The sequence below is a fragment of the Taurulus bubalis genome (genome assembly GCF_910589615.1).
Source record: "Taurulus bubalis genome assembly, chromosome: 5".
In the NCBI taxonomy this organism is placed as follows: domain Eukaryota; kingdom Metazoa; phylum Chordata; class Actinopteri; order Perciformes; family Cottidae; genus Taurulus; species Taurulus bubalis.
The window spans coordinates 13,515,093-13,526,466 of record NC_136593.1 but is presented as its reverse complement, the minus strand read 5'-3'; the positions used below and the strand labels follow the sequence as shown (position 1 = coordinate 13,526,466).

General features: G+C 39.1%; 1 protein-coding gene across 9 annotated transcripts in view; it reads left to right on the top strand.

Annotated features, from left to right (window-relative positions):
- Positions 1-1,612: 1,612 nt before the first annotated feature.
- Positions 1,613-11,374, top strand: part of cadpsb (Ca2+-dependent activator protein for secretion b) — a gene marked incomplete at both ends in the record, with an annotated part of 62,899 nt that continues 53,137 nt past the window's right edge. For all 9 annotated transcript variants that reach the window (XM_079217627.1, XM_079217626.1, XM_079217623.1 and 6 more), the window contains one exon: positions 1,613-1,945. In XM_079217627.1, the coding sequence (XP_079073753.1) occupies positions 1,613-1,945 (333 nt within the window). The remainder of the gene's footprint in view (positions 1,946-11,374) is intronic.

Below are 11,374 nucleotides of genomic sequence, written 5' to 3'. Positions count from 1 at the left end.
AAATATCTCATCAGCAGGGGGAGATATAATCATCAACAGATCAACTCTGTTCTAGGGTTTTGTCTGCATTGTATATTATGTCATTATTATGATAAAGTGATTTCCAAAAGACAGTTGGTAGGGGATTACTAGATAGCTGCAGTGAGATTATCTCTAATGTATTCGGTCTACGAATAATGATAATAATAACATGTGTTTATTAGATGTCTCTCATTGTTTCTCTCATCGAGGCCAACTGTGATTTGTCTGATGATGTCAAAAGGCTGCCTGGCTAGGGGTCAGAAAGTAAGTGTGACCTACAGTCACTATAGTGCCATATTATTTTATTAAAAAAATAGTTGCTGTCCTTGAATCAACACATTACAGTATTTGCATTGTCTCTGTCAAGTTGGCTAATAGGCAAAGTGATACTGGGTTATTTTTGATCATGTTAAGACCAAGGCAAAAAGCTTTTTTTTCTTTTCAAGATTGGATAATGAGATAAAGAAGGAAAACAATTGGCAACTGTTGTCCCCACAAGCAGATAAACAAAATGAGTATTTCAACTTATAGCATTGCATTTGAAAGGTCACTTTATTACACAGTACAGCAAAACACACTTTGATACCATAAAGTATTACAAGACTCACATATAATGTCATATTTTAATATAATGTACCATACTTATATGCTTTTTTAAAATATCAAATATCAACACTATATGTTTGACATTTTCATTCGGCCAGACCTTGTGTGATTTTAAGTACACACCTGAAGATGTATCTTTATCTGAACAATACATGTCCATAGATGAAACGCTAATGTGACTGCAACATAATGCAAGAGGTACCAACACGTGCTGCAACAATCAATTCCCCGACCAGCAACCTGCAGACAGACAGCGAGCAGGTCACGTGTTCATGGCTTCTCCACCCTTCAACAGCACACGGCACGGGGAGGCTCAACAGCCACATTTTACACCAACTAATCTGAATCCCGTGCACTGCCCATGCACTGAATAATGTGCTCCATCTCAGTGACAATATCAGAGAAAACCAGTGGCAGCCATCTTAGGTGTAGCACTGCAGAGCGTTAGATGAAGGACGTGTCGCGCATCCTTCGCTCTATTCTTATTCCGTGTTCAGGACCACGGCCAGCTCCCCGCGCTTGCGTCCCCGCCTGGCAGGCAGGGAGAGGCCATCGCCGGCTTTCACCGGGAGAAAAAAAAGCCGCTCTCCTTCCCTTCAACTGTAGGCCACACTACACTACTCTCCCGCTGCCCCTCCCCTCCGCTGTCTTCTCACCTCCCCCTCTCACATCCGCAGCAGTGACTGGCCAATAAAATACAGAAAATACGTAAGCATCGACGAGTGCTCGACGCAGGCGGAGAAAGCTCAGTGTGAAGCAGACTCAACCTCTTCCAGTTCCACTCGTACTGCTGACATCCCCCAGCGAGCGAGTAGCCTACAATCAGGGCCCATCCCTGTCTTGACTTCGGGCATATATTCTTCATGAAATAGGCACGGATAAAACTACGGCAGAGCTATAATCTGGGGGATATACATATACAAAAAAAAAAAAACTAATTTTGTAGATTAGGATATCTGTAGAGACACATCACTTCTAGAGCAAGATGTTAGATCCGTCGTCCAGCGAGGAGGAATCTGATGGGATAGTGGAGGAGGAAAGCAAAGAGGCGATGGCACCTCAGGCCGGATCCCGCATCTCACCGAGCAGGACCAGCGAGAGCTCGACTGGACTAGCGCCCAGCAGCAGCCGCAGCAGTGCCCGTCCGACCAGCCCGAGCCCGTCAGCCGCCAGCGAGGAGAAAGAGGACCTGGAGAAGCTGCAGAGGGAGGAAGAAGACCGTAAAAAGAAGCTGCAGTTGTATGTTTTTGTGATGCGATGCGTCGCTTACCCATTCAATGCCAAACAGCCCACAGATATGGCAAGGCGACAGCAGAAGGTAAGAGTCCTTGGTGTAAAGGCATGATTAATAACCACATGCTGACAAAATGCCTACTTTCATATCGCAGATGCTGTCATTGATGACCTACATACGGTGGAGCACAGAGGGGGGTTTGGCCTATCCGGTAGCGCACGGATCCAGCACAGTCCCAGTGAAACCAATGTTTGTTTTTTGACGCAAAATGTTGAAATCCTCGGAGCATGACAGCAACACATAAAAGCGCTCCCAGCTCCAGATAGTGAAAGTACACATGGCAGCCTGCTGCAGAGCTGCAGACTGAGTGCAGTGCACGTTACTCCATACACTAGCTCATAAATGAGATTAATCTCAGAGCCCATTCATTTAAAAGGGCGTTTATGGTAGATGGCTATTGGAAAAGTCAATGTCCTTGTTGGACCTACATCTCACCGGATGCGTCCCTATAGATATGAAGCTGTGGCTATATCATGCCTTCCTGGCGGATACCCAATTTCAACCCATTTGCGCCATCACTTATCCCGTCAATTTGGCCTCCCAAGGTGACTTTTAGGCACAGACCTCTTGAGGAGGGTTGCTTAATAGCTCTTCTCTGCAGATGAGCTTGGCTCCTCTCGGCAGGTTGTATCTAATTAATTGCATTAAAAAAATGAAATGTCCACTCGTTTTATTTTTTAAAAACTATTTTCTCGGAAGTCAGTTCATAATATCTGTATAAGTTACTGTAAGATACAAGGCCTACGACCTGGTTTCACGTTGCTGCTGTAAGGCTCCATTGATGTTGAAGCCAATTTTGGGTCATGATGTCCTTACTGTCAAAGTCACTGTGCACAGGCTCTACTATACTAAACGAAGGTTGAATTGATTGTGGACAATGGCCCCAGTTTATTTTCCCAAAATAGACCATCTGCTGTTTGTACTCCAAGGTTGTAATGTCATTTTCATTAATTAATGCACAAATACTATTATATATGCGAGAGATCTACGTTTTGCGTGTATAAGGCTGCCTTTATTCTTTGAAAACATTGACATTCTCATGGCTCAATGAGACTGTAGTAGCAGTTTCTTGCAGTTCTCCTCATTGTGGACCTGTTCAGGATTCATTCAACTCAGTTTAAATCACTGATCATGTATCACTTTAACGAGAAAACTCTGTCAACAATATTATGGAAATTCTGCTTGTGCTTGTGACTGTTGCTTTTATTAAACCTGCCAACAATTCCTCTTCTTCTGGACACAGTTTAAACCATATGGTCTGAATTGTTTTCTGCTGACTCATGCACAAGTGCATGTGGGAGGCAGTGTTTCCATCTATTTGTTTGTTAGTCCCGCTCAGCGTAGGCTACTGATAGTCTAATGCATGCTTAGTAATGCACGTTCCTATCTGGCAGCAGGCAGCCACAAACCTTTTGCTGTGGGTGAGTGAATATCCGGAGAAATAATTCAATGCCTGCTGTTAGACCAGGAAATCAAAGTGTGTCTGTCTGCCTACAGTCTGCCTTTGACTTTGATTTTGTCAAAATTTGCTTTGGCTTAAAACAATCCCTTCAGAAGAACTATACACCTTGTGCAGAATTAAATGACAAGTCTATAGCCTTTCTTGACTTGATTTAATTGGCTTGATTTGAATGACACTGAAAGAAGATAATTCATTAATTACGCAAACATTTAACAACACCGAGCACATACTGACAGTTATGTGCTTTTACAGTATCATTATATTGTGCAGTATCATTTCATAATTTAATTACATGTTGATCCTGTGTTGTTGTAAAGGACATAATGGTTACAAAATTCACTTTATTGAAGATATATCATTCAACATTGGCCGAATATTTTCTCTGTAGATTCCCCTCCGCCTCAAACCTCCCTTAAATGTGGGCTCCTCAGAGGTTCGTAAACAATAATGCATGAAGGAAATTCTTCACACCGTTGCCTGCACAATTTAATATGTAGCCTATTACAATTTTTGCTATTATAGATTAGTCACAGAAATATGATGAAGCAATTTCTGTAATGAAAAGACTTAAAGGCCTCAGCAAAACATGTGGGGCAGCTCCATGATAATCCATTATTAGAAGCTCTGGCACACAAACAGCAGCGATGGGCTATCACAGAGAAACAGGCCAGGCTGCAGAGTATGCAAGCTCCACTGCTCCTTGAAATGTATTGCTATAACCTTGTGAAAGGGTAACACAATAGGGCAGTACCAGGCTTCCTTTTGAGGGGCAGGGAAACATTTTCTCCATCAGTTTGAACAATGTGTTCTCAAGCAGTATGGAGGCCACTGTTCAAATGTTAGTTCATGCATTTGCATATTTAACAAGTGTTTGCATGCAAGGCTACTGTCCTGGGACACACTTTCACTAATGGGTGGTCCCCTCACTAAACATGTTGTAAATAAATTATTGAAGTTATTGAGGTTATATATTGGTGGAATTCGTGGAATTATGGCATCGATGTGGATTGTCCTGATTGTCAAATCCTCCATCATTTAATGGTAATAAACTGCCTAAACTGTGTGCACAGTGGAATTAAATATACAAGATAATTCAGAAGGCAAGGTCATGACGTTATGCATGTTTTATGTGCCCTGTAATAATCTAATGACATGTGACTTCATCTGACACCACCAGAAGTTCAACATTATCCATTGAAATATCGTAAACATCTATTAGATGGATTGGCACAAACTTTCATCTTCCCAGATGATGAATCCTGGCTCTATATCCTTTTACTTTTTTTCTTTCGTGCCACCATGAGGTTGACATTTGTGGTTTTGAGTGAAATGCTTAAGCAACTGTTGCAGGAAAATGCGGTAAATATTTGTATGTTTCCCTTAGGATGAATATAATAACTGTGCGCTCTCTAACTTTCACTCTTAGCCATCATCAAGTCAAAAGTTTAGTTTGTCCAGCAGTTTAGTTTATGCACAACTACAGTTGTAGTTGTAGTTGTAGTCTGCTCTGCCTAATCATTGCCTTACTAAGTCACGTACAAGGCTGTGCTCTCAAAATGTTTGGTAATAAGATCAACTGTACAACAACTGAATAAGTTCTGCTATTCTTGTGTAATGCAGATTTTAATCATAAAGGGACACTCTCATGCTGTCAAATAGAAGGAAGCTTTAGCAGTCAAACTGCTGAAAACTAAATCTGATATATAAAACCAAAATGATTTTATAGATCACATTGAACGTGTATTTCTGAATTGAATAACCTCCGTAGTTCTGGACTTTTTTCAATTAGAAAGTGTGACACCCAAAAGATAATCTGACCCAATCAACTCATCTGCCAGCAGCCCTCCTTAATAGAGTGCATCTTGGATCAGCATTTTAATACTATCCAGTATGCCTGTTGATACTCTGAGGGAGAAGAGCTCTGCATTGTGCAGCAGGCTCTGTGATATGAATGTGAAGTAGAGTGAAATGCAAATTAGTGATACTTGTGATACAGTAATACGGTGAAGTTTGCAACATTGGTGTTTAGCGCTAAGCCTGGCAAAGAATTGTGGGTGTCCCAATGTAAACTGGTTTTACATGGACTGGGATTCCTATCATGTTTTTAAATTTAAACCATAATAATTTGCCTAAATCTACTTAATGACAACTCACTTTATTTGTAACTGACCCTATACGACTTGACTTGACAAGAACGAGTAACAGTGTTTTGCCAGGACAAATGGTTGTAGAGTAGAATATATAAAATATGAATTATAAATAAAAATGTAAATATCAATAACAGTGAATGGTGAAGTTATCTTAAGGCAGTGGAGATGTATTGTGATCAATTTAGACACCGGATATAAGAAACACTATAAACGATGTTTCATAGACAATCATAGTATGGTTTCAAAAGTCATACATGGACATAGTTATTTAACGTTTATACATTTATTCAGTGGATGAACATGGTGATATAATCATGACATGAAGATATGAGGAATGAAAACTAGAAGAGGGAGCTGAGTAAGAGAGGCAGATCAAACTGACATCATTGGAAGAGGCATGAGTAAAATTAGTAACATTAAAAAATTCACAAGAATACCCACTAACTGGTGTATGTGCAGTAAAGATTTCATTAACTGTTCATGCACTATATGGTTTTAAAAATTGTAATGTATAGATTATGTCACTTTTGTCAATGCCCCTTATTTCTCCTGTCTTCCTGGAACAAAATCAGAAGACATTTTAGAGAAAAGAACAATGAATATGTAGATATACAGGTAAGGTGAAACTACTTGAGCTCATTATGTTCATAAAACATATGGACAGGTCATGGGGACAAAAAAAGAGCAGCAGTAAATGGGGAGTTTATGTGTGACATTGAAATAATTACCTTTATTATGTAACATCTTTAATGGTGTTGTGCATGAAAAAAAGGCTTTGAAATAACATCATAAAACATACTGAAGAATGTTATTGTCAAATACAGCTGCCGTGTGAGCGGGTTCTAGCAACACTATTGAATAATAAAGGTGTTTATCATTGATATGGATATGAAAGTGGATGCCAAAGGTATGACAGCTGAAAAGCAGCAGGCGAAATACCCCCTCACCAACAGTCTGTGCAGCCGCGTGTAACAAATCACAGCTTTACAAATTAAACATCTCTTCTGTCTGCATATAACCAAGCAGGAAGGATACCATTGTGTTCTAATACTAGCATATTTTCACAAAGGTTTGACTACTTTGAAGGCAACAATCACCACCAAAAAAATCTGACTCATATTTGAATGCTCGCACATGAATGTACAATATTTTGTGTTTCAAGGCATAATGGGAGGTATTATTTCTAATAAGAGGGGAAGATATATCTGTGTTCTGGCTTGAAAGCACATCTCACATAGTGATGTGGTATTTCTCTCCTCTAACTGTTCTCTCTCTGAAAACAGTATTAACTTTTTAATTATCGTACAACCTTTGTGTCCCTACAGATACTATTTAATCGTGTCTGCTCGCCAAGGCGGCCTTTTGATTTGGGTAGGCAAATGTTAACATCTACAGTTATCATTTGCTCCACCTTAATCCGTGGTACAATACAAAGAGCCCCATGTTTTCTGAAGGACACAGTCTGTGGACATGACGCAAAATTGTCTAGTTGTGCACTGTTAATATGTCCTCATAGTGTATGCATGGGTTGAGACAGATTAATCTGCAGGGCTCCTGTCATCCTTTTTGCATTGTTGCTTTATAATCCCTGTATGCTCCCAATACTGCACATTAATCATACTCAGAAAAAAGTGGAAAACGAAAGCCGGTTCATTGAAAATGGAATTAGCAGCTTCGGTTGGCAATGCAACTGGAAAAAAAACATTATGTGATGACAAGATACATTTCTTTAACAAGCTTTAAATTCTGACTAACCTTACTAAATTTAAAATTGGGGATAGATTATTTCCATTTGCAATAAATCTGCTGATTATTTTCTGGTCTATAAAATGTAAAAAAAAAAAAAAAAGACGAAACATCGCTATAAGAATGTCTTGCTGACAAATTTATACATATTAAATTTACCATCATATGAGGCTATAGGTAAACGAGTTACTTTTCACGTTTTACCAAGCAGAACCAGAATCATATTTTTGTATGAAATCAACTAATGGTTCCAATTTTTGCCAACATGCTAATGGTAATAACAGACATTCTGATCGTAATTGTGTTGAAATAAAATAGCTGGGTTTACTTCCTGCCAGATGTTTACATTAACATAACACTGCAATAGCGATCAAAATATTTAGGTTTGAAACGTCAGTAGTTGCTGAGATTGGTGGACTGCTGGAGCAATCTCAAGTGGATCAGTGTGTGCTTAGTGTGTTAGTGCTTGAACATTTCCAGCGACTAACTATGTCTGCGCAGTCTTTACAATCATAATCACAATTACTTTATACTTTCTCATCAGTACCTCTACATTCGTCAGACTAAGCAGTTAAACCGAAGCTGGTGTCATCATGGTCCAAACTGTTATAATCAACTACATTCTTTGGACACTGTAATTGGGACATTCTTTCCCCTCATAATTAGGACTTAGTTGTCTTGTATTATAATTATTATAATTATGACGTATGGGAATTATAATCACTGTACATGAAAACTTTGGTGAACTTTCTTTGATGAACACAATGTGTGGATGTACATAACGAAACTTTTTTTTGGGGCGGCTGTAGCTCAGGGGGATGAGTGGTCGTCCCGCAACCACAAGTACCCGGCTCGATCCCCAGTCCCCCCATAGCCCACATGTCGAAGCGTCCCTGAGCAAGACACCCAAGACCCAACCGCGCCCCCCAGGGCTGCCCACTGCCCCCCATTCAGGGATGGGCCAAATGCAGAGAAGAATTTCCCCAAGGGGATTAATAAAGGCTACTTTTTTTTTTCTAACTTTTAGAAATATTTTTTGCGTCTTAAATATTTTTTACGTCTTAAATATTTTTTGCGTCTTATTTTTTGCGTCTTATTTTTTGCGTCTTAAATTATGGCCGGCGGCTCCTGGTTGAATGTCTTTGTGCAAATGTTTAATGGTTGTGTTCAACCATTAAACATTGCTTCAAAGGGAAAATTACCAGGGTATGACTTGAATAAGAAAAGAGGAGAGAGATGGAGAGTGATTAGTAGTGGTGGTTTTCCACATTAAAGAAAGAAGAACTATAACAGGATGATTACTTCAGAACACAAACAGCAGCCTGGAGCAGCCATGACGCTGTATGTCAGGTAGACACTCACTTTAAGTTTCTTTCCTGTGCCAGCTTCTTAAAACATAATCAACACCTCAATCTGTTTCAGAGGCCTTGTGTCTTTTTCTCATTGAAAATTACAGAAGAAGCATTATCATCCGTACACCAATGCAGTAAGACAATAACAATAGATCCATGTGGATCCATCCTCAAGAAGTACATCAATTAACTATCATTCATAAAAAAAAACTGCTCTGGCTTCACATTAAATAGGAAGGTCATAACTCTCCTATTGATAATAACAAATAAAATAAATTAAAAAGCCTTTGTTGCGCCAGAAGGTAAAATCTGATAAAATACCAATTGATTGCACTTTAGTGTTGGTTGAGTCTGAAGAATACACGATTGAGAATGAACTAAATCTGTTGGTGTGGCGTTAGAAAGATTAAACCTCTGTAGGCTGCTCCTCATCTCTGCTTGAGGCTTGTAGAGCTACGCAGCTGCTACTAGCATAACACACCCAACTACTTTATCCAACGGCCAACACTGAAGTTGCATTGTGAGAATAATGAAATGTTTTGAAAACATATGTTCCTTGCCATTTTGTCTACACTCTTGAAAATAGTTGCTGAACTCTCAAGTAGACCATGTTTGAAAAGTCTGATTAATGTAATCTGTGTGATCTATTGCCACTACTTCTTGAACTGTTTGCTGTTGAAAAAATACTCACAATGCAATCCTCACTGAGCATCTGACAAGAACAAGAGTTGGCACAAAGAAATAGATGTCTGAGAGAATCACTTTTAAAAACAGAGTGAGTGAGAGATATTTACTAGACGGTGAAATAGGGGGAAAGACAGTAAGTGATTTGTGATGAGAGGGTGGAAGGAAAGGATTTATATCTTGGGTTGATGAGAGTAGTGCACCAGCTTTGGAGAGAGATACCAACCCTCATTCTGCCTTGTGTACTCTACTCTTGTGCAGCACTGCAGTATTTTGAAGCATCTCTGAGAAACACTATCACACAAAGACACAATAGATCAATGCAAAATAAATGAATACAAAATATAAAAATTCTTATTACACAATACATATTTTTTTCAGATAAAAAAGAAAGAAAAAAAAGCTTTTTCAAGCTTGGCCTTCTTATCCGATTTTACTCTTTACATGTTGTAGTGCATCTTTAACGATCATACAGTACAAGGTCACGCCATCATTGGTTGGACTTGCACATCAAACTGTGTACATTTTTCTGCACCCCACTGTAAGAAGACTTAGATATTTGCTTTAGATTTCTGAGAGAAAATCCAACATTGCACAATTTACTGCTGCCAGAACTGCAACAAACAATTGATGTCATTATGGATTGATCCATTGACAACTTTCAAATTAATGAATCAAGCAGTTCAAATGCAGACAAGAAGTGGGGACAGCCTAAGGTGAAGTTGTGTCTGACCAACAGTACAACATCCCAAGATATTCCATTTAAAATGATATATTACACAGCAAAGCAGCAACTCAACTAGATGTTGCAGATTCATTAGTAAACAATTGATGGATTACTTACTCGGGGCTACATAATTGACCAAAAGGAACATTTCAAGTGACACTGTATACCAAAGACTCTAACAATGCTAAAAATGCTTTGAAAATCTAAAAAAGTCAAAGTAGCCATCCCTCACACAATACTATATTATTTTGGATGATTGAATAGATTATTGAAGCATTACCATATCAGCAGTCGCCTACTTTAATGTTGTAGCTGTTAATTTAAATGCTGTTAATACTAAAGGTAATTTGAAGTTCTACATATACTGTTGTGTAGTTTAATCTAATTGAATTAGATTAAACTAATTTTATGAGTTTAATCTTAAACTCATTTTATGAGTTTAATCTGACTCACTCTCAACCAATCAGAATGCTTGATTTGATCTAACTGTATTATAAATACTGAATATGATGCCTTCAATGCAATGGAATATACAGCATTGATTTGATTGTTTTTGACTAAATTTATGCAAATTGTCCCATTGATCTTATCCTCTCTATATGGAAGTTTACATGTCCATACCATTTAGGTTATATTAGGTTAAGGGCTTATTTTTCGCTCCGTAACTGAATGAACATAATGATGAATCAGCTGAGCTGTGCGGCTGCTGCCTGTGAGTTGGTGGTGTGATACTGGATGACTGTTACAAGAAGGGGCTTATAGCTGGTTGTGAACACAGTGTTCTGCTGTATATGTCAGCAGTGCCACAGCTCTTGAATGCGACACCAGTGTGAAGACTGGATATACAGAGCCAGAGCTTCCTGTTTTATCCCTCTTTGCCGTGTGTCAAGCTCTGTCTGCAGAGTATACACACCTGGCTAGACCAGCGGAGTCGTATTTACGCTCACAATGCAGCGCGTGTGCCTTCAGAACAAATCTACGTGAGCGTGTATGGTTGGAGATAATAGTTTGTGCATCTGTTTTTGTATAATGTTATTTTTTTGACCACAGTCAGCACACAATGCTGTTGTTCTGTGTTTGATGAGGCCTGTTGCTGGTACATGTTGTGCAGCTGTCATGCAGCGCTCGCTCCCATACTCCTATTTACTCAGATGTGGGCCGGTGGTGTCATCTGCAACATGACTGAGATATGCTTTGACTGGCGAAAGGATTCAACAATGCTATGTTTGCTGAAAACCAACAACAGCATTAGTAGGCAGCTCTTTCCTGAGCAAACAGATTTATACTCAATAAGAACATTAGGTTTGCATGATATTCTTTGCACATTGAATC